Source organism: Pelodiscus sinensis, chromosome 4, assembly GCF_052426305.1.
Source record: "Pelodiscus sinensis isolate ZL-2025 chromosome 4, ASM5242630v1, whole genome shotgun sequence".
NCBI classification, from domain to species: domain Eukaryota; kingdom Metazoa; phylum Chordata; order Testudines; family Trionychidae; genus Pelodiscus; species Pelodiscus sinensis.
In genome coordinates, this window is record NC_143055.1 from 58,116,248 (window position 1) to 58,143,130 (window position 26,883).

Sequence of the window (26,883 nt, forward strand, 5' to 3'; positions counted from 1 at the left end):
ATTTAAAAAACTTTTTCCACAAATATTGCAATGAATTTTAATTCCTGAAGTATAGGCATAATGCTACTAATTTCAATTCCTAAATATATTTTTATGTTTAATAGTGGCTTTGATTTGATTGACTCATTAAGAAGATTGATTTAAAGAAGCAACATCACCTGTTATTTTTTTTAAGTTATAGGTTATTTTGAGACAATCTATATTTCTACTTTTTATTTTAGATCTGGACAACTTTTTTCCAGTATTGAGGCAAAGTATTTTAGAGTAAAACAAAAGTTAGTGCTAACTATTCTTTACAGGAAAATTCTAGATCACTAGAAATTGTTTTAGAACAAAATTAAGAAACATTAACACTTCCTTTGCTTCTCAGCATGTACTAATTTTTTTAGTTTATGGCCAATTGGGCACAGACCCTTAATTCTTGTATATTTATTTTTGTCTCATTAACTTTTTGTTTCTTTTTTTTCCTCTGCAGGGAATATTGGAAATTCTTTTACTATAGATTCCATCTTGGGCACTATTCGAATTGCAAAAGAACTAGATTGTAATAACCAAAGAGAGTACAATTTGATGGTGAGAGCTACAGATAAAGGAGATCCTCCAATGAGTGAAGTCACTTCAGTGCTTATCTTTGTCACAATTTCTGATAATGCCTCACCAAAATTCACACGAAAGGAATATTCTACAGAAGTCACGGAAGGTGCCAGCATTGGTAGCTTTGTTGGAATGGTTACTGCGTATAGTCAGTCTTCTGTAGTTTATCAGATAAAAGATGGTAATGTAGGTGATGCCTTTGATATCAATCCAAACTCAGGTGTCATCACCTCTAGGAAGATACTTGATTTTGAAACTTTGCCTTTTTACACACTGACTGTTCAGGGAACCAACATGGCTGGGTTATCTACTAATACGACTATTTTGGTGCATCTCCGGGATGAGAATGACAACTCACCAGTTTTTATGCAGGCAGAATACACAGGGCTGATCAGTGAATCAGCCTCAATTAACAGTGTAGTTCTAACTGACAAGAATATCCCTTTAGTAATTCGAGCTACAGATGCTGATAAAGAATCAAATTCTGTGCTGGTTTACCAAATTGTCGAACCTTCGGTCCACAAGTATTTTGCCATTGATTCTAGCACTGGTGCCATTCGTACTGTAATGAGTTTGGACTATGAAGAAACAAACATTTTCCAGTTTTCAGTACAAGTACATGATATGGGGACACCACGCTTATTTGCAGAATATGCAGCTAATGTTACTATTTATGTGATTGATATCAATGATTGCCCTCCCGTGTTTTCAAAAGATTTGTTTGAGGCATCCCTTTTGGTGCCTACATATAAAAGAGTACAAGTCATCACCGTAAATGCTACAGATGCTGATTCAGTTGCTTTTTCACAACTAATTTACTCTATTACTGAAGGTAACATTGGAGACAAATTTTCAATTGATCCTAAAACTGGAACTATAACTGTACAAAATACAACTCAGTTAAGAAGCCGATATGAATTAACAGTCAGAGTATCTGATGGGAGATTTGCAAGCACTGCATCTGTAAAAATTAATGTGAAGGAAAGCAAGGCAAGTCCACTCAAGTTCACACAGAGTTCCTACTCTGTAGTAGTGCGAGAGAATTCCACAAAGGCAGAAAGAATAGATGTCATTACTGTGGTAGGGAATCAAATGAATGAGCCTTTGTTTTATCGTATTCTAAATCCAGATAGCAGATTTAAAATCAGCAGCACTTCAGGAGTACTTTCAACCACAGGGATACCATTTGATCGTGAACAGCAAGAATCTTTTGATATAGTGGTAGAGGTGACAAAGGAGCATAAACCATCAGCAGTTGCACATGTTGTGGTGAAAGTCACCATAGAAGACATAAATGATAATGCTCCAGTTTTTGTCAATCTTCCATATTATGCTGCTGTTAAAGTAGACACTGAAGTGGGCCACATTATTCGACGTGTTACAGCAGTAGATAGAGATGTAGGGAGTAATGGAGAGGTACGCTATCACCTCAAAGATCATCATGAACACTTCCAAATTGGGCCCACTGGTGAAATCTCACTCAAGAGACAGTTTGAACCGGACACACTAAATAAGGAATATCTTGTCACAGTGGTGGCAAAAGATGGAGGAGAACCAAGTTTTTCTGCTGAAGTTACAGTCCCAATCACAGTTATGAATAAAGCCATGCCAGTTTTTGAAAAACCTTTCTATAGCGCAGAGATACCTGAAAACATACAGTTACACAGCCCTGTTGTCCATGTACAAGCAAACAGTCCAGAAGGACTTAAGGTGTTCTATAGCATCACAGATGGAGATCCTTTCAATCAGTTTACTATCAACTTCAACACTGGAGTAATAATTGTTGTTGCCACTCTAGATTTTGAATCCCATCCTGCCTATAAACTGAGCATACGAGCAACTGACTCACTGACTGGAGCTCATGCTGAGGTGTTTGTAGATATAATAGTGGAAGATATAAATGATAATCCTCCTCTGTTTACAAAGCCATCTTATACTGTGATCCTTTCAGAGGCATCTGTAATTGGCACATCTGTTGTACAAGTTAGTGCTACAGATGCTGATTCTGGAACGAACAGAAGGCTTTCCTATCACTTGGTTGAAAATAATAGCAAGAGTCATGAGTATTTCCACATGGATAGTAGTAGTGGACTCATTCTGACAGCAAGAACTTTGGATTACGAACAGACTCAGCAACATAAATTACTAATAAGGGCAGTGGATGGTGGAATGCCCCCCCTGAGCAGTGACCTCATTGTAACTGTCAGTATAACTGACCTCAATGATAACCCACCATTGTTTAACCAACTGCTCTATGAAGCTAAAATTAGTGAACTGGCTCCCCGTGGACACTTTGTAACCTGTGTAAAAGCCTCAGATGCAGATAGTTCAGATGTAAACAAACTGGAATATTCAATTCTGACAGGCAATGATCACATGAATTTTGTAATTAATAGCAAAACTGGCATCATCTCCATCTCAAACCTACGTAAACAGACCCTGAAGTCTCTTTACAATCTTAATGTGTCTGTGTCTGATGGGGTCTTTAGAAGTTCAGCTCAGGTACAGATAACTGTTATGGGAGCCAATTTACATAGCCCCGTATTCAGTCAGAATGAGTACGAAGTGGAACTAGCAGAAAATGCTCCATTGCATACCTTGGTGACTGAAGTTAAAGCGACAGATGAAGATTCTGGGTCTAATGGCCAAATCACTTATCATATTGTAAATGACTTTGCCAAAGACAGATTTTACACTAATGAGAGAGGGCAAATATTTACTTCTGAAAATCTTGACCGGGAAACACAAACTGAAAAAGTAATTTCTATTAGTTTAATGGCCAAAGATGCTGGAGGAAAAGTTGCTTTTTGCAATGTTAATGTGATACTTACCGATGATAATGATAATGCCCCTCAGTTCCGAGCAACAGAGTATGAAGTGAATATTGGATCTAATGTTCCAAGAGGAACATTTATCACTAAAGTTTTGGCATCAGATGCTGATGAGGGTACAAATGCAGACATTACATACACCATTGAAGCAGAGTCTGAAAGTGTCAATGAAAATTTGGAAATTGATCCTTTGTCCGGTGTAATTACTACAAAAGAAAGCTTAATTGGTTTAGAAAATGAGTTTCTAACTTTCTTTGTTAAAGCACGGGATGGTGGATCCCCCCCAAAGCAATCAGTTGTTCCTGTATACATTAGAATACTCCCTCCAGAAGTGACTCTTCCCAAATTTGCAGAGCCATTTTATTCTTATGCTGTTTCTGAGGACATTCCTATTGGAGCTGAGATTGATGTTATACATGCAGAACATAATCAGACGTTAGTATACACCCTAATTAAGGGGAATACTCTTGAAAGTAATAGGGATGAATGCTTTGTGATTGACCGACAAAATGGAAGATTGAAACTTGAGAAGAATCTTGATCATGAGACAACTAAGTGGTATCAGTTTACAGTACTAGCAAAATATATGAATGAAGGTTATAATGTTGTTTCCTCAGTAGATGTAAGCATTCAGATAAAAGATGCAAATGACAATAAACCGGTTTTGGAGTCAAATCCATATAAAGCTTTCATTGTGGAAAACATGCCAAGTGGAACGAGAGTCATCCAAGTGAAAGCAACTGACTTGGATTCAGGACTCAATGGGCAGGTTACATATAGTTTAGATCCATCACAAGAACTGGAAATCACAGAGTCTTTTGCTATAAACATGGAAACAGGTTGGATTACCACCCTAAAAGAGCTTGACCATGAGAAACGGGATAAGTACACAATTACAGTGGTTGCATCTGATCGTGGTGAAAAAATTCAGTTGTCTTCTATGACAGTGGTTGAAGTTACTGTTACAGATGTGAATGACAACCCTCCTCGCTTTACTGCGGAGATCTACAAAGGGACAGTTAGTGAAGATGATCCACCTGGTGGTGTGGTTGCTATCTTAAGTACCACTGATGCTGATACAGAAGACTCTAACAGTCAAGTCATCTATTATGTTACAGGTAAACATTTTAAAAAAAAGTCATATTAACTTGGGTTATAGAACTTGAATAAAGTGAGTTATCACTTAGGCTTTAAAAAGATTACAAAATATTTGAAATGGGGCATCTTTGACAGAAGACATATTTTTAAGTTTTAAAACATTTCAGAAGCTATCAGGATATATCATTTTTCTTTTACTTCCTTAAAAATGGTCACCTTTTAATTCATTTTGCCTTCATGATAATTATATCTATGGGAGGAAATACTTAAACTGAAATAAATTGTGCATTGAAAAACAAGCAAAATCCATAAGAAATAGATTAAATATAGTTTAAATTATTTTTTGGTAGATTTTTTTTAATGTTTTCTGTTTAGTGTAACTGCTTAAATATGTTGTCCTCTGTAATGCTACATTAATCACCATGGCAACACTAATAGCAGCAAATACAAATGCATTTCAGTATGTGTATTTATTTAAAACCTGATTTCTTTTACCCCTCAAATATGAAGATTTTTTTAAAATAGAAAGCTATGAGGTATGATTCTTGGGGCGGGGGCGGGAGACAGTTGTTTTTGCTTTTTCTTCTAAATAGTAACATTATCTCTTTTTGTATGAATTATGTATTTTTTATTTTTTAGGAGGAGATCCCTTTGGACAATTTGCAATTGAAAACATACAGAATGAGTGGAAGGTCTATGTCAGAAAACCTCTGGACAGGGAAGAAAAGGACAATTACCTTCTAAACATTACAGCTACCGATGGGATATTTGCAACAAAAGCTGTGGTTGAAGTTAAAGTCTTAGATGCGAATGACAACAGTCCTGTTTGTGAAAAGGTAGCTTGAGTTTTACATGGATGGCCATTTTCAATGCATGCACCATTTCATTGTAAAATCATCTTTATCTTACATTGAAGAGATTGACACAAATTGGTTGCTTTATGGAAATGGCTTTCTAATAAATATGGAGAAGAAATGTATTTTGGGCTAGTGAGACAAGAAGTTGCCAAATAAGGGTAGTCTGTTGGGCATATTTCACTATTTTAAAAACTCGTGAGGCTTATTCTGTGACCTATTCATAATTCACTTTGCCACTATGCAGAGGACGGGAAGACTGTGTATTGAATTTCAGTTCTCCATTTCCCATGTGAATGCAGGCATTACAAAGACAAAACAGGGAGCTTTATGCTGCTACTGTGGCAGTGCATACCAGCTGATTTCCATAAGAAGTGTGGCAACAAAGTAGTCCAGGTACCTGCACTTGGCAGGATGATACTGCTATGCACATGTTAATAGACGTGGAGTTAAGTATGCTGGGCTCACTGGTGCAGAAGCTATCCTTGATAGGAGTGGAAGGGTTGTACAGCCAGGGAAATTGCACTGTCAGAATCCTAGAATTCTGTAATCCATATATGTCTCCAAGCCTGCTGAGAGAGCCATCTCTCTTGCCACTTTTGATTCCCTGATGAAAGTTTACTTCTGCCATCTCGCTGATGAGATCTCACCTATGTCTTTAAAGCTTGTTTATGTTGTGTTTTTGTTTTTAACTGGAGACTTACAGGCCTTATGCTGTTTTATTAAAGGAATGAATCGGTTCTTTATAAGTCAGACAATTCTTGGACACTATGGCCTATTGGGAGGTCTAGATAGGAAGTTGAATTAAATTCACAATACAACAAGTATTGATGTCAGGAAATAATCATATGTTCAGATGTTTGGACCTCTTGGCTGTGTCTAGGTACTTGGAATCCTCAAGTTTGTAAATACTTGCAATAAATAATTACCTCACTGAATAATTTATTAAAGGTGAAGCAATTAACTGGAAAATCACATTTTTATCATTTTCAGATATTTTGATATCTCGTTCACTTTACATGTTCCAGAATCCTTTAATGTCAAGTAGATAATTTCATCTGTCCTTGTCTTCTTTACCCTCCCCCATTAAGCATTGCTCTCTAATACATTTTAATCTTTCAATGTTACTTTAAAACTTCTAGACTTTATACACTGATACTGTTCCAGAGGATGCCCCTCCTGGAAAATTGATCATGCAGGTCTCTGCTACAGATGCAGATATTCGTTCCAATGCAGAAATTACTTATACACTACATGGCACTGGAGCAGAAAAATTCAAGCTCAATCCAGACACAGGTAAAATTCATAATATATAATACATAGAAAACTACAGACACTGCCTTTTTTTAAAAAATATTTACAACTAGATAAATATTGATCCTTACATAAATCAGCCTGTATGCACAAAAAAAGGAATGTTGTTCGTTCATTTTTTAAATGCAAACTTAACATTAAATTGTTTTAAAGAAAAATGGTAAGCATATGAAGAAGACATAAAGTAATGAACACACAAATAACTTGTGAACTCATAGCCTGGAAATTTTGTTAAGGACAGGGGTATAAATGAATTTTTAAAACCATTAGATAAGATCATGATAAGATAGATCCATCAAGATGGTTGGGTTACAGCCAAATGCCTCAGGTGTCCCTCAGAAGATGGGACTGAACAGAGCATGGATCACTCAATAATTTCCTGATCTGTTTATTCCCTCTGAAGCATCTGGCACTGGCCAGTGTTGAAAAACTGGGTACTGGCCAGGTGGACCATTGGTATGACACAGTACGATCATTCTTATGTTCCTGGGAAAAAAAAGTCAAAACACCTTGAAGCCAAAAGTCGAGTTTCCTTAATTGCTATCAAATTTCTATGCCAAATATTAAATATTGTACATTTTTTATATTTAATATATTGGTTCCTAGCCAGGTGGCTAACCATCTGGCTGGATCTAAACTTGCTGTACATAGCAAGTATAGTACAAAAGAGAGATCCAGTGATCTCAGAGCTTTGCAGCTAGTGACATGAAATTTAATAGCTTTAGTGAACCAGAACCATCCCAGACTTGCTTGGAGTCATCATGTAAGCAATCTACATTCCATCACACTCTTATTGGTTCACTTTTATGCCAGTCAAAGCTACATAAGCAAGAGTTAGCTGGACTTCCTTTGAGGGCCTAGCTTCCCAGTCTTCAGTCCAATGTATGCAGAGTTCAGAAGAAAAGGGTGACAAAAATAAAGTGAAGGAAATGATGCAGCTAATGTGAGGGAGCTAAAGGTAATGGGAGTACAGTGGTAATCATGGAAGGATTAAAGAAGAAACATCAGGATTTCCATTATGGTAAAACAGATTGTTCTCAAGTTTTCTTTCTGCAGTTTGCTGGTATTCTAGCTACATAAGTTCAGAGCTGTTGTAACAAGCAGTCCTTGCAAACTGAACCATGAGGTTTAGACTTTTGTGGAGAGAGGAATTTGTGGGTGACCAAAATTTCTGTAGCTCTAAGGAGAATCTCAGAGACATGGCTATTTGCTAGAGGGTGAGTGTCAGCTGGGAACCATGCAAGGTTTACAATTAAATAGCCTGAGAGAAGATCTTGTGGATTTCCTAGATTTTTGTACAAGGAAGAAAGGGGGATCCTCCCCTACCAAGTCATAGGCAAAAATGTCTCACTTTAGGTTTTAGTAGATAATGAAGCTGCCGCCTTCCCCCAGCCCAAACCATTTGTAAACTTCCATAACCATCTCTTCCTTTCCTCATTCAAAAATATGTCACACATTTCTTTTCAACTTTGCATTTCATTAAAGCAAGGATTTGAGCAATTTTTTTTTCAAATAATGAATCATAGATGTATGCATGCCTAGATGTATATGTTCTGTATATGGGGTATTGTACATTTGATCCATTGCAATTTCAGAAGGGTTTTCAGAAAGCAAAAGGTTTCCAGCTATATGAGCTGAAAAGATAGCCCCTGACATGTTTTGCCCAATGTAGGACTCATTAGTGTGGTACAGCTGTTGTCTCAGCCATTGACAAATTTATCTTCAAAAGGAAATTGTTATTTAGCTTTTGTGAGTAAAAACAAAGATAGATTTTATAAAAACATCATGGTACAAATCATTATGGGATACTTAATTCTGATGACTCAAATAAGTCCATTTGTTTTATATCTTTTCTGTTTATAGGTGAAATGAAAACATTAGCACCGCTTGATCGTGAGCAGCAAGCAATTTATAATCTTTTAGTCAAGGCCATAGATGGAGGAGGAAGATTCTGCAAGGCTGATGTTATTCTCACTCTAGAAGATGTGAATGATAATGCCCCAGAGTTTACAGCTGATCCTTATTCCATTACAGTGTTTGAAAACACTGAGCCTAAAACACCATTGACAAGAGTGCAGGCTACAGATGCGGATGCAGGTAAATGTTACTTAACTATGTTTCTGCCATAGTCTCACAAATGACAATAATCCTTAGCTAGTGGAGATTGAGCTGTCTTTCAGTAGGACTTGCAGGTACTCAGTACCTCTCAGGATGAGGTCACTAATTGATATGTTTAGGTCAGGAAATCTGATACAATTTTCATCTCAGTAGCTTTGAAAGTATGCACTTGTACCTCTGTCTAGTGCTGGGCAGGACTCCATTTTCATGCTGCAAAAGAGTTTAAAACTTCAAACATTTCTTCCATTACACATTAGGGTGAAAATCGGGGGGTGGGGGGGGAAGGGAGAGGTGTTGTGGGAAAAAACAGGAAGAAGGGGGTCCAGCCACCTGCAGAATAGCCAATAGCTGAGTGGTTAAGATACTCATTGGGCAAGTAGGAGACTCCTGTAGAAGTCCTTGCTAGGCCTGATTCTGAAGGGCCTAGAATCTGGGTGCCCAGCATCCAGGTGGGTACCCTAAGCACCTGGCTGTTGGCTGTTCTAGGGTAGGCTTCTTCCTCTCTCTGGCAATGATGAGAATCTCAGTCCTACTCCAGGGAGACTTCAGGTTTTGATGAATTTATATTATCTGACAACCTGTGTCACCAAAAGTTCACAGCTAGCTCTGTGACCATGTGCAAATTATGGAGGGAAGTGAAAAGTGTGGGCCCAAGCCTCCTCTCACATTTACTATTTTTGCAGTGTTGTAGGTCTGTTGGGTTAGTGCAAGTTGGACCTCCCTGGTCTGGCACCCTTGGAAACTGACCAGTCCCAAATGAGGGAAGTTGCCAGATGATGGCAGATCAATTCCAGTCTCTCTGCTGATGGATTCCCAGCTTTCCTGGGATCTGTCAGCAGACCCAGCCAGGCTTCTGTCCTGGCCCTCAGGTTTCCTGCCTCCAGGCTGCAGTAGCTGGGCTCTGAACCCCTGCCTCCCAGCTGTCAAACCAGGGACACCGGGCTCCCAGTTTCGCCACTGTGCTCCCTGCTTCCGGGCTACCACCCCAGCCACCAGGCTCCCAAGCTTCACCCCCAGCTGCTGGGCTCCCTGTTTCCAACTGCTAGGTTCTCTGTCCCAGGCCACCACCTCGCTTTCTGCATCTGGCCCCCTGGCTGCTGGACTCCCAACTGTCAGGGCTCTCAGGTCATAAGAACGGCCATACTGGGTCAGACCAAAGGTCCATCTAGCCCAGTATCCTGTTTGCCGACAGTGGCCAATGCCAGATGCCCCAGAGGGGTGAACAGAACAGGGAATCTTCGAGCAATCCCTCTCCTGTCACCCATTCCCAGCCTCTGACAGAGGCTAGGGACACCATTCCTACCCAACCTGGCTAATAGCCATTGGTGGACCTAACCTCCATTAATTTACCTAGTTCTTTCTTGAACCCTGTAAAAGTCCTGGTCTTCACAACCTCCTCTGGCAAGGAATTCCACAGGCCAACTGTGTGTTTCATGAAGAAAAACTTCCTTTTGTTTGTTTTAAATCTGCTACCTCTTAATTTCATTTGGTGACCCATAGTTCTTATGTTATGGGACAAGTAAATAACTTTTCCTTATTAGCTTTTCCACACCAGTCATAAATTTAAAGAACTCTATCGTATTCCCCTGCCCCCTTACTTTCCTCTTTTCTAAGATGAAAAGTCAAAGGCTTTTTAATCTCTTTTCATGTGGGACCTGTTCCAACACCTCATCATTTTTGTTGCCCTTTACTGAACTTTTTCCAATACCAATATATCGGTTTTGAGATGAGGTGACCACATCTGTATGAAGTGTTTAAGATGTGGGTGTCCCATGGTTTTATATAGAGGCCCTTTTTTAATGATTCCTAACATTCTGTTTGCTTTTTTGACTGCTGCTGCACATTGAGTGCATGTTTTCAGAAAACTATCCATAATGACTCCAAGATCTCTCTCTTGAGTAGTTATAGCTAAGTTAGTCTCCATCATATTGTATGCATAGTTGGGATTATTTTTTCCAATATGCATTACTTTACATTTATAAACATTAAAGTTCATTTGCCATTTAATTGCCCAATACTTAGTTTTGTGAGATCTTATTGAAATTCTTCTTCACAATCTGCTTTGGTCTTAACTATCTTGTTTAGTGTATTGTCTGCAAATTTTGCCACCTCACTGTTTATCCTTTTCTCCAAATCACTTATAAATAGGTTGAATAAGATTGGACCTAGTATGGACCCTTAGGGGATACCACTAGTTACCTCTCTCCATTCTCAAAATTTGCTATTTATTCCTACCCTTTGTTTCCTGTCTTTTAACCAGTTATCAGTCCATATGAGGACCTTCTCTCTTATCCCATGACAACTTACTTTACTTAAGAGCCTTTGGTGAGGGGCCTTCTCAAATGCTTCCTGGAAATCTGAGTACACCGTATCTACTGGATCCCCGGTGCCCCCATGTACCATAAATGTTGCTGGACCAGAGAGTCCTGGACCAGAGATGTTCAATCACTACTGATTTTCAGGCACTCTTGCTCAAATGAGTGTCTGCTAGCAGAAAGTCATGTTCTAAAAAACATGACCCACAGACAATAGACGGTATCATAGAGTATAGCTCCATTAATTGTACTTTATATGATACTTGGTGGTATTGAGATAAGTAGCTTGTCTTTCATTATTTAGCTATAGAAGTATTATATGAATGTGAGCTGAATATGACATTAAAAAGAACTTAGAGTCAGACTTTGTGCTTATAAATTCAACAGGAGCATATGAATTACAGAAGCATATGGTTCCTGTCCTGATGGTCAAGTTGTAATGTTTGGTATTGCCTCAGTGCTAAGAAAAACATTATTTATTCAGATGAAGTTCAATAGCAGCAGAAAGCCAATTGCACGCTTTGCCTGCTTCTGGGGCTCATAAGCAAAATGAATGGCACAAAGTGCTATGTTGTCAGTTTAATGTAGCACTCTTGCCAGAGAAGGTGTGCCTGTTCATCTTGTGTACTTGATTCTTTAAGAAATTTACTGGATTAGAGCCTACTTATTTGATGCAGCTGGGCGCTATATATGTGTAAAAATATGTTTAAAGGATTTAACCCTGTAACACAGAAATTATTATTTTGAAGTTATAATTAGATTTATATAATTAATCAGAATTTTATAACAGAGACTGTGAATAAAATAGAAAGTTAATTAATCTTTCTGTAGTAGGAGTCACAAATCCACAGTCTATGGTATAGTTTATACCAAGTCAGTAGGGTCTACTCTTGACAGTAGCCTCTACAGTTACTTAAATTTGCTTTAATGTGGTTTTCAGTATTTCATTTACGCTCTTTTCCATGTGCATTGTTATATATTAATTATTATCATATATTTTAGCTGTCATGTTCCATTAAAAAGTCTTCTGTTTTTAAATGCAGGGATGAACAGTAAAATTCACTACTCACTAGTGAACTCTGCTGATGGACAGTTCTCCATTGATGAATTTTCTGGAATTGTTCGGTTGGAGAAGCCTTTGGATCGGGAGTTGCAGGCAGTGTACACTCTGACTTTAAAAGCTTTAGATCAGGGTTTACCTAGAAGACTGTCCTCTGTTGCTAGTCTTGTGGTTTCTGTTTTGGACATAAATGATAATCCGCCTGTGTTTGAATATAGAGAGTACAGTGCCACTGTACCAGAGGACACTTTAATTGGAAAAGAAATTATCCAGATTTATGCTGCCAGCAGGGATTTTGAAGCCAATGCTGAGATCACCTATTCAATAGTCAGTGGAAATGAACATGGAAAATTCAGTATTGATTCAGCAACAGGTAACAGAAAAACATATTAATTTATATTAGCGTTATTATTTTCACCATGCACTGTGTTATATTACACATCATGAAACTGATTAGCGAAGGAGATAGTCTTAAAATATATGTCCTGTGAAGTCTGCGATACCTTAGACCACGTATTCAGTCTGGGCAGATTGAATTTTCTTTTGGGAAGGTTGAAATTTCTTATGTGCAACATCAATCTTGAGGTAATGTGTGGATGTGCACCCACTAGTACAAACAAAAACCATAGATATAAGTATATATTTTAAATAGTCCATAGGTGTGACAGAAAAAATATTAAAAACGAGATAACAAGGAGCAATGCTTATGATTATTTAATATGAAATTAACACTTCCCTTGGCTGAAGAAGTGGTTTGTACCCACGAAAGCTCATAATACTTTTAATATTTTTGTTAGTCCACGGTGCTACAGAACCAGAACGCTACCAGATAGCGAAGACTTGACCTTAATGCAATGCAGTTTACTATGTATTAATTTGTCATACAGGATTTAAAAATAAAAACCATTAATATCAGAGTTTTAGGTGTCTGCAGCACTCAAAATAAATGTTGTTAAAATAATCTTTTTCTTTTTTACCTTAAGGTATTAGCACAGGGGTGGGCAATAATTTTGATGGGGGAGCCACTCCAAAAATTTATTAAGTGGTCGAGATCCACACTCTTCCATGATATTAATGGAGGAGATGCAGAATTGTGGGATGCAGGTTGGGTGCAGAAGGGAGTTTGGGGTAAAGGATCTGGAAGGGAGTTTGGGTGAAGTAGAGGGTTGTGACCTGGGACAATGTACTGGGGTGAGGAGGGGGCTTGAGAGGGGCTTGTGACCTGGGGCAGGGTTTCAGGAGAGGGTGCAGGGATCTGGGCTATGATCAGAGATAGTAGATTGGGGTGCAAGGTCTGAGGGGATTGTGACCTGACGAAGGGTGTAAGAGGGGTTGCAGAGTCTTGGAATGTGTATGGGGGCTGGAGCAGAGGTACAGAAGGTTTGGGTTACATAGGGAAGAGGGGCAGAGGATTGAGGGAGGGAAGGATGGGCTGGAATGCTAGAGACAGGTTCTAGCTAGGAGACCTTAGCTGGTTTCAAGCCAGGAGCCCAGCAGGTTCCTTAGCCAGAGTCCCTGCCTTCGAGCCCCTGTACATGCTGCAGGAGCCATGTTTATTGCTCTAAACTGATTAGTGTGAGCCCAGGGGATGAGGGTGGAAGGGCACTTCCCATAGTGCCTTCCTGCAAACAGGCAGCTGCTATTGGTCAAAAACAGTCAATGGGAGCTAAGGAGGGGCAGGGGTAGCATGAGAAGCCTGTCTTGCCTCTGTTCAGGCTCTCACCATTCACACCTGGCCCTGCAGCTGGCTTCATTGAGTTCCAAGCAGGGTGGAGCAGTCAGGGAGCCGACTGAGGCTCTCGTGGCTGGATCAGGCCTACAGATCATCTTTTCCCCTGCCCTGGAGAAGAGACTGGAACAGCTTCTCCATTTGTAGCAGGCAGCAGCTGCCTTTTCCCCTTCCCAGCTGATCATCTAAACTTCCTGCCTGCACAGGGAGCTCTGAACTTCTATGCAGGGCTCAGAAAAGGGCCGCGCAGCTGTGAGCTTACAGGGAACCTTGCCTTCGACTAATCTGTTTTGTTACTGTCTGCTGAAGATGTGCATTCATTTAAAAAGAGTAATAAAAAATGAAACATTAACTGCAGGTAACAGTTTTGGTCTCTGCTATTTAGGATATCCTTGCTTAGTCTTAGAAGTAGAGTAGAATTTTCCTAACTAATGTGTTCTTCACCCTGCCAAAAATAAAAACAAAAACAACTATACAGTAATTCCTCATTTAAACGGTAGATACGTTTCAGAAAATGATCGTGCTAAGTGGAAACATGTTATGCAGGGTCAATTTTCCCATTGAAAATAATGGAAAAGGTGGGGGTTGTGTTTCAAGTGCACGTGCGCTCGCAGCTGGGACTTAAGGTTGGGGGAGAAAAGGGACTAGGTTATAGCAGGGAGGGGAGGTGTTTGGCTCTGGAGAAGGGAAAGGAAGGACAGGGGAGGGGGTTTGCAGCCAGCGGTTGGGTTTCCCCAGCTGGCCAGTCACCGGCAGCTGTGCGGGGCTTCCCCTGCCTCCCTGCAAAGCGGCAGAGGTTCGCCACTCACCACGCCATTTCTGGCGACCCCCTCTGGCTGGATGCCTCATGTCCGGTGAGGAGGGGTCGCCGGGGAATGGCGCGGCGAGCGGTGAACCTCCACCACTTTGTAAGAAGGCAGGGGAAGGCCTGGGCAGCTGCCGGCGACCAGCCAGCTGCGGAAACCCAGCTGCCGGCTGCAAACATGGGGCGGAGAAAAGGGTGAGGCATCCGGCCAGAGGGGGTTTCCAGGGAACAGTACGGCGAGCAGCAAACCTCTGCTGCTTTGCAGGGAGGCAGGGGAAGCCCCTCACAGCTGCCAGGGACTGGCCAGCTGGTAGGGGAAATCATGTTATTGCAGCAACGGGTCGTGTTGTTTGAAAAATGTTCCCTGAAAAAAAAATTGTGCTATCGCGAAAACATGTTAAGCGGGTACATGTTAAGCGAGGAATTACTGTAATTACAGATAATAGTCTTCAAAAACAGTGAATAATCCTGTGGCACCTTAGAGACTAACAAAAAATGTGATGATATCATGAGCTTTTGTGGGCACAACCCACTTCTTTAGTCTGTTCACAAAGCCATTATGTATAATCTGAATAAGTTAGGTTTGATAAAAGAGAGACGCTAAATTAAACCAACGAGAAAAATTAATTATTGATCCACAAAAAGTGATAATTATAGAAGAGCTGATATGGCATTACAGAAACATGGAACTATGTTACCAATCAGTGTGTCCAGTCTAAATATGAAGGCGTTTAGGAGTACATGTCAATTGGACTGCAGAGACTAAGTCACTTAGATGCTTTTGAAAATCTTACCCTTTAGTACTGCTACTTTATTAAAAAGAAACTTATGACGGAAGGAGCACTGAGGTATAGTACTTGTACATACATTATGTATGGGGTTTTTTTTACAAAGGGTATTTTCAGGAAAAAAATAGTCTCTCTCTCCGAGGGCCTTGTTTGCCCTCCTTTGGTTATTGTTAAACTGGTACTACTTCCCCACTCCTCATCTGTAGTTATACTGGTATAACAGTGGTTGTACCCATATAGCTTATCCCCACATGGGAAGGAAAACAAACTATACTGGTATTAGGCACCTTCATATAAGCACAACTGTGTCTATATAAGATGTGGTGCCACTTCCATAATGACGTTTAAAAAAAAATCCTAACCAAAATCCTTCGACTGGTACAAAATGTGTGTGTAGCCCAGGCATTTCTACTGCTTGCATTGCTTGTGTTTAATACACACTTGACATAATAGTCTTCTGTTTGTGACATCAAAGCTAGTTTCTGTGTAAGTGAAATCAAAGATTATTTCACTTGCTTGATTTATTTTGATAGAAAGTGAAAACAGGACATGTTTTTTTCTAGACCTTCCCTGCAATAAAAGAGCAAAGGAAAGTAAGAGTCAGAAAAAGAGAGTTGGATATGAGAGTTTTTCATGACAGCAGCAACTTCTGAATGTTTAGGGTTTTATCTCATTGCTGTTTATCTCCCATTCTACACTGGTGTAACACAGAAAGTAATCAAGTCATAGGGGTACTTGGAAAATAATTATACTGACAAGCAATAACATGTGGTACCACAGTAATATCCAAGTATTAAAATGTGTGATTTTCCTTTTGTAGGAGCCATTTTTATTATTGGAAGCCTGGATTATGAAAGTTCCCATGAGTATTACTTGACAGTGGAAGCCACAGATGGTGGCACACCTTCATTAAGTGATGTTGTAACAGTGAATATTAATGTAACAGATATCAATGATAACACTCCAGTGTTCAGCCAAGACACTTACACAGCAGTAATCAGTGAGGATGCCATGCTTGAACAATCAGTCATTACAGTATGTATTATCATGTGGTTTTGTTTGTTTTATGTTTTGTCTATACTTTATTCAGTTGTGGCGTAGCTTTTCTCTTGGAGAAATAAATATACATTTGAAGGTGGCCACAAATGAAATGGATACCAACCTGCTATGTAGTAAATTGTTAACTTCTTTTTAAGAAAACTTCATACCTGGAAATATAAACCATATAGGGAAAGTGCAGAATATTTTGTATTTGTTGCAGACCATTTATATGAATTATGATTTCATTTGCAGAGAGATTCCAGGGAAATTAGTTTAGCTGACTTGGTATATTCCACATATTAGAGTTTTTGCCTTGAGAACTCTAATATGCTAAACTTGAAACAGCTGTGCCTTCCATTAGAATGAGTTTATTCAAAGCACACCACTATCTACCTAGATCAGTTTTAAATGAAAATATAATGTTCTTTAGGTTATAGCAGATGATGCTGACGGACCTTCAAACAACCATATTCACTACTCAATTATAGATGGCAACCAGGGGAGTCCTTTTACAATTGACCCTGCCAAGGGTGAAGTAAAAGTAACTAAACTTCTAGACAGAGAAGAGGTAAGTTTTATACCTTTTTATTTAAGATGATTAGATTAAAATGCTACTTTTATGTTAACCTGACACTGCCATTTTGGGGAGGTGATGTTTATGTACATTTTGATGACTTCAGGTGTTTTAAAATTAAGGTAAATGTTTTACAATGACGGCACTTCATTTAAATTATCGCCAGCTATAGCAGAGGTGGACAATAATTTTTGATGGGTGGGGGGCCACTCCAAGAATTTGGAAAGTGGTCGAGAGTCGCACTATTCCATGATATTAATGGAGGAAGTGCAGGGGTGTGGGATGGAGGTTGAGAGCAGAAGAGAGCTTGTGGTAAGGGAGGGAGTTTGGGTGAAGGAGGCAGTTGTGACCTGTGGCACTGGAGTGGGGTGACCCCTCCCCTCCGGACTCTCAGTTTTTTAAGGAAAAACCGCCCCACAGTCACATTTCTGAGGGGCATGCGGGTAGGGCGAGGCAAGCAGAGAGCTTGCTGGGGCTCCCCACAGCATCCACAGGCCGAATTCAGCCTGCAGGCCAAATTTTACCCAGGCCTGAGCTATGGCATTAGTTTGTGCTTATTTTATTCATGTTGTAAGAGGGTTTTTTATTTATTATAATACATGATGCATGTTAGAGTATGGTTGTTGGACTAAACAGTTAATGTAAATACTTCTGTTTGTCACTTTTTGTTTCTTTAATACACTTGTGATTTTTTTTTTTTTTTAAGATTTCAGGATACACATTGACAATTCAAGCTTCAGATAATGGAAACCCATCCAGAGTCAACACAACTACTGTAAACATTGATGTATCTGATGTAAATGACAATCCTCCAGTGTTCTCAAAGGGGAACTATAGTGTTATCATCCAGGTAAGCTAAACATAGCACTATAGATTTTGACAATCAAACTTAATTGAGTATTTGGATGTTAATCTGTGGCTTGATAAATAATAGAAAAAAATGGTATATTATTTTTATTATTTAAGGCTGAATTAATATAAATTGGATTATTTACACTAAACTCTGACTCAGGTAAACAAGGGTTGCAGAATCAGCACCATAATGAGCAACCTAATTAAAATAGTTGCAGAGAAATACTTCATTCATAGGATGTGTGTCACTTTTTGACATGTACATTACTATATTTTGTTAGTGTACAACATTCAATATTGCATATACAATACAGCTTAAAATCTATTACAGATTGATTTATTTGGCTAATCATAAATAGAGATTATGCCGAGAAAACTATATTTTAGCTGTTCAGTTATTGTAAAGTGTGTGCTCTGTAATCCTGCACATAGATCATTATTTAATTCATGTTACTCTATAGCAGACTCTTTGGCTGATTAAGAGATGATGCTGAGCAGCTGTAAAAGAAATGTCATTCACATCTCACATGGCACGGATGGTAGATGTGAACTGATGTTTTGAGGATTTATGTATGACAACCAGGAGATAGAGATAGAAAGAATATGCTAAATAAAATATAACAAAATTATGTTTCAGAGAGTTACTTCAATATCGTAAGCTTTTATGTATTGGTTGTGCCCTTCAGGTGTGTGACGGGGCATGACAAATCTGAACTGGGAAGGAAATAGTGGCATTAGAAAAGAGATTAAATAAGCAAGTATTCCTGTCTTTGGGAAACCCCTGAACCATATTTCACTCACTGATGATTAATCATAGCTAACTCACTTGTTTGTGTCTCGTGGGTTATACCTTTGATCTTCCATGTGAAAACAAAAACAGTTTTTCAAAGTTCCACATATTCATAAAAATGTATCTTTGACAGCTCTCAACTGGGGGTAACAGAGTTATGCTTAATTGCAGGAAAAAAAAGTGGGGGAGAAAGAGAAGCGCATGAAGTTAAGCATACTGGTTTTATTCTTAGTCTTTAATGGGGCGGAATGTTAAGTGATAACACAGATAGTAAGATGAAAAATAAAAGATGGTAGTTATATGTTCTCTTGAACTAGTCAACCAGTAACTGAGTGCTACCCTAGAAGCATAATTCAGCTGTAACAACAGATAAGCTTTAGTTTTCCATTATAAGGTGGTAATAATGCTTCATATGCTCAAATGATCAGCAGGTAATTCACATGGTAAAGGGAAATTCCTGCTGGCAGAGGCAACTCCAGCACCAGCTGTTCACCTACACCTGGGAGTCAGGTGAAATAAGAGTGATTTGGGATAGTTGCATTACGCTAGTGTAAATTACAGCATCGTATGCTTTATCTCTTGCTGGCATAGTTCAACACTGTCCAGTGCTCGGAATGAGAGAGTCATAATTCATCCAATGAGTCATCCTAACATAACACCTTTTATAGATGGGGAAATGAATGCACTCCTAATACATGTGAACTTGAGTCTAGGCCCAACAGCTGTATTGGCTCCCCAGGGAAGTCAGAATTAGGAATGCTAAATATTGGCTAATTGAACAGTCAATTAACCTCATGAATTTTTATTGGTTAGTCAACTATTCTATAGTCCCTGGAGGTGAGACCGGCAGCCAATGCACTTCATCCATGCCCCCGAGGAGCTCCTGCTACTCTGCACTGCTGCCTCTGTATCAGCACAGTGTGGGGTGACAGCAGCCCCTGTCCGGGGGGAAGGATGGGTCTGAGCTCCCAGACCCCATGCAAGCCAGAACTGAGCTGGAGTGCCTGCCCGCCTGGCTTCTACTATACTTTAAATGCAGAGCTGCAGCTGGAATTGGTCCCGGATCTGGTGTGAGCCAGGACTGGGTCAGGCTGCTGGCCAGCCTGCTAAAAATTTACTGGCAAAGGCGGGAGGGGAGGGGGGAGGAGGAAATGAGTATAGTCTATAGCATTAACTATAAGCTTTTGCTTCTTGGTTAATCGACTACACTATTCCATCCCTAGTCAGAATGGGCTATGAATACACCTGCCTCTACTCCAGCTCTTAGAGCATGGGAGTGAGGCACACTGTTAAAGAAAGTAATAGTTGCTGCTGGGCTCATGTTTCCCTGTGCTCTCAAAGGATTAAGCCTTTCTTCCTTTAGAACCGTGGGTCAGATTTAAAAGGTATTTAGGTGCCTAATTCCAACTAAAACCCAGTGAGAGTTAGATACATAAATATCTTTAAAAATTAGATCTGTGGTTGTTTGGAGGGATGCACAGCCCATTATCACCCTAAAAAATATGTGCAGTTTTTTACAGCCACACTCTTGCCCACAATTACTCTGTAAATATCCATGGAGTTAAGAAGGGAATCCGTTATCACTGGTTCCCATCATCTCTATTACCTCTGCCAGCTGAAGTATATGTCTGGAGTTTCCCCGTTCCCAACAGCCCACTCAAGCTGGAGGCGGGGAGGGGGAAGAATTCTGTATTACATGAGGTCTAATACCTCAGGGCAAATGGTGAGCTTCCCTCCAGTCTGATCATAGTGTAACAAGGAAGAGTGCTACAATGGATTAAAATAAGATCGGAGATATATGTGCCCTGGAGTTCTGAAAATCTGGCTACCTAGGTGCCTAACTTTAGGTGTCCACTTGTAATAATGATGGTCCTGATCTGTTTTATGGGCCTGCTAGCATGAAGAGTATCAGCTGCTAGCTCAGACCACTAAATGTTGCCCTAGGAGAATCTCAACTAGTTCCTCATGTCATTTCTGTCCCAGAACCTTTTTAAAAACAATAGTAGAAGGGCTGCAAAGTTGATAAATGGAGAGGGTGCTTATTGGGAGGAAAGATATTCCTATAATAGACAGCATTTTTGTCCTACATTGCAATAGCACATCCTTCTACCAATATATTAAAATTAAAAGGGCTTTGTGCAGCGCAGCTGTCACATTTAAATATTCTGGGGGAAATGGTACATAATTTTTGTTCCAGAAGTAAATGGCCATTTTTGGTGTACAGTAGGGATGTGTCTAGACTACATGGTTTTGTCAACAAAAGTGGACTTTTGTCGACAAAACTATACCTGCGTCTACACTACCGCTGAGTTCTGTCGACATAACGTCGACAGAACTCAGCAGTTTCGTCGATGGCGATAAACCTCATTCTACGAGGAATAACGCCTTTTGTCAACAGAAGGCGTTATTGCATCTACACTATCCTTTGCGTCTACGCTCTCGTGTCAGCAAAGTGGCTTGCTTTGTCTACAGAACTGGATGTAGTTTAGATGCTCTGTCGACAGAAGCCTGTAGTCTAGACTTACCCTAGATGACAGATCTGACCAATTGGTTAAACACTGGTTCATCCTAGTGATATATACACTTAGAGGTTGTTTAAGTGTAAAAAATTCCACTTGAAAGCCATTTGACAGGGGCTCATTCTCCCACTTTGTGGTTATTTTGCAGGAGAAAGGCAATCCTTGTGCTCATTTGTGTACAAGGGCTGTGATTGTCCTTATTAGGTGCCATTAGTAAGATTTGAAGGGTTTGAGTTAATTTAACCCAAAGACATCACTCCTCATTAAGTCCAAAGGTGGTTAAAAAGGGGGGGGGGATTTTCAAGACTAAGCCATTTTTAAACACAATAAGCCAAAAATAATGAAAAATTTCCCAGAAAATAGAAAACCAATTGTTGTTTGACTCTACTGTGATACCAGTTGATTTTTTTTTCTATTGTGGAAAGGAAATCCAAATCAAGGTGTATCTTTCATTATGTTAATGCAATGTTCATATATATTTATAGGAAAATAAGCCTGTTGGATTTAGTGTCCTCCAGCTCGTAGTGACCGACAAGGATTCTTCCCATAATGGCCCACCTTTCATCTTCACCATTCTGAATGGAAATGAAGAGAATGCTTTTGAGATTAGCCAGCAGGGAGTGCTTACTACGTCTGCTGCGTTAAAACGCAAAGTGAAGGATCATTATTTTCTCCATGTTAAGGTATGAATGGCTTCTCTCTAACCGGTTTGGCTTTAATCAATTTATTTGCCTAGTCATTTTTTCCCTGTGCTAGGAGGATGACCATTTGCAGTTAAGTGACATGACCTCTATATCTCAGAAAGTGATTTAAACCGCCAGCTCTTGCAGTGAGATCGCCACAGGCAAACCCCATTGACCTCAGCAGGACTCTCTGTAGATATGGGATCCTTCTTTGTGGATTTTATTGCAGGAATAAGGCACAAGTGAAAGAAGTTCATAGAGTGAACATTTTCCTTAAGGTTTTTATGCACCCCTTCATTTTGTTTCCTGTTTTTCAGAATTCTCTCGTGCTCTCCTTAATTTTTATTAGGTATTTTACTGCATGTGAACCATCTGCCTGGGAAAACAGACAGACTCTATATCAGTGGTTCTCGACCAGAGGCCTGGAGCCCTCCTGGAGGAGGCTTGACCAGGTTTTGGGGGGTCCACAAAACAGGGCCATTGTTAGACTTTTTGGGACCCAGGGCAGAACATCTAAAATCCCCAGCTGGGGCTGAAGATGAGGACTGAGCAACTTAGTTTTGTGGAGGACCCCATGGCATGCTAGCCATAGCTTTTATATTCAGAAAACCAGTTGTTGTGGCACAGGTGGCTCATGGAGGTTTTGTAGTATGTTGGGAGGCCTCAGGATTAGGTAGGGAATCCCTGCTATAGATCTGTGTTGATGTTCCTGAGACCACTTACTCATGTTTCATCTTTCTGATTGTGGCTGTAACTGAACCTTGGAGGAATAAGCTAGAGAATGCTCACATGCCCTTAACAGATTAATGAAGACTTCACAGCACTATAATGCTGAAATACTACCTATTGATTAAAATATCTTTATATAACAGTCGTCTTTTCATATGGCTCTCTCTAAGAACAATAGCAATATAGTTTGGTTTCACATGATACACATCTGATACTAATTTACATGTTGTGTTGTAACAGTGTTTCCACCCTATGGATTAGTTTCTCCTCTAGTGTAAATCAGTATATTCTAGTGATTCTATTAAAGTCAATAGAATTGCACAGATTTTATACCAGCTGAAGATCTGGCTCTGATATTGAAACTTTTTCAAGTACCAGATGGCTTTTATACTTTGGCTTAATCTCTAACCCAACAGACTGCTATCAAAGCAATCTACAATAAAGGCAAGATGGTTTAACTCAATCAATATTACTTTCTTTTATAGGATAGTTTCCCCTGATATGTTTTTTATATCTGTTAGATGACCGTGCCATAAGAAATTATCAGACCACTCTTCATTCTTTTATCAGATATTATTTAATTCAGCTTTAGACTGACATTTATGAATAGAGGAATCTAAGATCCTAAATCCAAAGATTTCCCAAAATGTTCAGATCTTAAATGTCACTTGTAGATGTCTTGTTTATCTCTTCAAAGCTCCAAATGCTACACTTAATGAATATTTAACATTCCTGGAAAAACAAGGCTTTGCTTTTCACTAAAACTGGTGTGGGGGAACTGTTTTCCCATCTTGGAAAAAAAAACAAGATTGCCAAAGTTTTTCTTTTCTACAATGGGATGAAACTATGCCATTTCCCATTTTTTCCATGAATAGAGAGGGACACCCAGGAACAAGGAGCCAGAGCTCAAGTGGTTAGAGAAGTTTCTTGGAATGTGGGAGACCTCTGGATCAGTCAAAATAGGGTCTTGGATCTCCCACTTCCCTAACCACTCTGCTAACTGCCAGGCTATGCTGGAGTGTCTTTCCCTTTGGTTTTAAACAGGAATGCCATCTTTGGAAACCTTGTTGAAATCAGCCTTTTCCCAATTTTTTATTTTTTTTTTTACAAATTGGCATTTTCAGACCAAAAAAAAGGTGTCATAAAAAAAAAAATTCTGATACACTTTGCCTCCTACCTGTTAACGAAGGGACCTGGAGAAGTCCCGCCCACTCTTCCGTGTATGCTGAGTCAGTCCATATTGAAATAACAAATATATCAGACTTACTCTAAGCATATATCTTGCCACCAGGAAGAGAAAAGAGAGAGCTGTAGTTTATTTTTGAGTGTCATTCACAGATGCTATGCTAATGGGCATCAGTGCAAGAACCAAGATAGGGAGAAGGTAGTCAAGGGTAGGAAAGCATTTAAGAAAAACAGATATTAAAATAATCAATCTATATAAATTCCTGCCTTATAAGTTCCCTGGAGCTAGAGAGAGACTGAGCTCCTTTAGACTCCTCTGTAAAGCTCTTCTCTGTCTGTCCCACAACAGCCTCAAAGAAAGCTTTTTATCTGTTTATAACCCTTTAATGTCTTAGTTCCCAGACTGGCAAAGCAACACGCAAAACCAAACGTAGCATGTGTTTGAGCACTGTCTCCTTATTTAAACATTTGGACTATTAAAAGCTTTTCAGACATAAGCCCATCTTTCTAAAATGATTACACAATATTAAAATGATATATATTGAACACACATAATACCTTTTTAAAATCTTATGTTCAGATCTTCATAAGTTTAGATTGTTTGAAAATGTAAATTGATTTTCTTGTGTGTATCTTCAAATTTACTAATAATTTCCAGTGGCAATAAAATACAGGGTATTTTTTAACATAATAATAGGATTTTTCTTGCATGTCCTGTTAAAGCTTCAGTGCTCACTTTCACTCTTTGTGAGAGAATGCTACTCCAGAGAGTTAATACAGAGAGAAGAAGGAAGAGAAAAATGAAAAAAATGGAAAGACATTAGCTTTTCTACCTTGTATCTTTTTCCTCTTTGTATCGCATTATGTGTTCTTGTGCCGGAATAAGTTGTGGGTTCACAAGCATCATGTTAAAAAAAAAAATCTTTGAATTTTGTTGGAGATACAGTCTGATGCTGAAGATAATGAGTATAGTTTCTGAAGAAAATTCCATCATCACAAGATGTTTTTCTTCATCACAAATACAAATGAGGAATACAATATAATTAAACATAACTTTCTGCATTTTCAATTTAATATAATGTTTGGCATTTCATAACTTGGATTTGTTTTAAGTAAGATTCTCCCAATGATTGTATGGAAAAGTATGTGTTGGATGTTTATTGCATGACTCATTGTGACTTTGTAAGTTATTTCCATGTTTGACATTAAAAAAAAATACTCCAAGCGCCATCTGCTGTCTGCTACCAGCTACTGTGCATTTCTGATTTGTTAACACATATACCTAGAATTGCAAAGAAATCTACTATTATAAGCAGGATATCTGTTTAATCTTTGCAGATCTAAAACATTTTAGATACTTAATGAATGAATAGGACTTGAACCTTTATTTCAGATCCTTAGCATTTCTTTTTTTTTTTTTTTTTTTGCCATGATATCATTGCCTTAAAGTAGCTATTATTATATAATAGTGTGTTTGGGACTCCACATTGGCAACTTTTTCTGTTTTAATAAATAGCAGTGGCAGTGTTAAAAGTTGTCCTTACTTCTTCATCAGTTTAAATTTTTTTGCACAGATAATAGAAATACATCTGTAATTTTGATATGAGCTATTTATGTTGTCACTGCTAGGTTTTCTCTCAAGCTCTGTGTTATATATGAAACTTTTTAATAAGGCATCTTATACAAATATTTTTTTCTGAAATAAGCATCTTGTACGGATGTTTACGCTGTACTGTATAGTTAATATTTCTGTTAAAAGCTGATGAGACAAAGCAGAAATTCACTGTTGGTCACTTTATTTTCCAATAGGTGGCAGATAATGGAAAACCACAGTTGTCATCATTGGCTTACATTGACATTAGAATTATTGAGGAAAGCATCTATCCTCCAGCAATTCTGCCACTAGAAATCTTTATTACAACTTTTGGAGAAGAATATTCAGGTGGTGTCATTGGGAAAATCCATGCGACTGATCAAGATGTTTATGACACTTTAACATACAGTTTGGAACCCAAGATGGAATCCTTATTTTCTGTCTCTAGCACTGGTGGCAAACTGATAGCACACAAAAGGCTAGATATAGGACAGTACCTTCTCAATGTCACTGTTACAGATGGAAAATTTACTACTGCAGCTGACATTGCAGTGCATGTCAGACAAATCACTCAAGAATTGCTAAACCACAGCATTGCTATACGCTTTGCAAACCTTGCTTCTGAAGAATTCATTGGTGACTACTGGCGCAATTTCCAGAGAGCTTTAAGAAATATTTTAGGTGTGAAAAGAAGTGACATACAGATAGTCAGTTTGCAACCTGCTAATCCACCTTCGAATCTTGATGTACTACTGCTTGTTGAGAAATCTGGTAGTTCTCATCAACCAACCAGAATTCTACTCCATAAGATAAACTCCTCGGTAGCTGATCTTGAGGAGATCTTAGGTGTCCGGATACTTGAAGTTTTCCACAAGCTTTGTGCAGGCCTGGATTGTCCTTTGAAATTTTGTGAAGAAAAGGTGACGGTAGATGAGAGAGCCATGTCAACCCACAGCACAGCCAGGCTGAGTTTTGTCACTCCACGTCATCACAGAACAGCTGTTTGCCTTTGCAAAGGTAAGGAAAAGATGTATCCTATGATTTCAAACAACCAGGGACATTGATGGTACACTCATTTTAAAATCCAAATTCTAAAAATATGCTATAGCCACCATTGGCATGATTGTACCATTTCACGCTAGAAAAGGGAAGAATAAGGAAATGATTTCAGGGGTAGTTCTTGCCCCACATACAGCTGTCCACATTTTTGATTGCTTATCCAGAGTGTACCCACAAGAGGGCTTTTTGGTTTCTAAAGCATTTTACTTGGTTTATAATGGTGAAAATCTCATTTTGCAGCCCTACCTTATTTCATGACTGAATGCTGGGATAGTTGCCTGTCTTTTGACAGGCAAGTCCTCACAAAGCACCTGTCTATCTCCTGGGTGCTGCTTAGAGCGTTGTCCTCCA

General features: G+C 39.1%; 1 protein-coding gene across 5 annotated transcripts in view; it reads left to right on the plus strand.

The window, feature by feature from the left end:
- The window catches only part of FAT1 (FAT atypical cadherin 1), a 168,038-nt gene that overhangs the window by 124,474 nt on the left and 16,681 nt on the right, over positions 1-26,883 (plus strand). For all 5 annotated transcript variants that reach the window (XM_006128452.5, XM_006128448.3, XM_089777886.1 and 2 more), the window contains exons 10-19: positions 476-4,543; positions 5,163-5,359; positions 6,520-6,673; positions 8,555-8,788; positions 12,168-12,557; positions 16,327-16,541; positions 16,978-17,115; positions 17,828-17,971; positions 21,768-21,965; positions 25,689-26,490. In XM_006128452.5, coding sequence (XP_006128514.3) covers positions 476-4,543; positions 5,163-5,359; positions 6,520-6,673; positions 8,555-8,788; positions 12,168-12,557; positions 16,327-16,541; positions 16,978-17,115; positions 17,828-17,971; positions 21,768-21,965; positions 25,689-26,490 — 6,540 coding nt within the window. The remainder of the gene's footprint in view (positions 1-475; positions 4,544-5,162; positions 5,360-6,519; positions 6,674-8,554; positions 8,789-12,167; positions 12,558-16,326; positions 16,542-16,977; positions 17,116-17,827; positions 17,972-21,767; positions 21,966-25,688; positions 26,491-26,883) is intronic.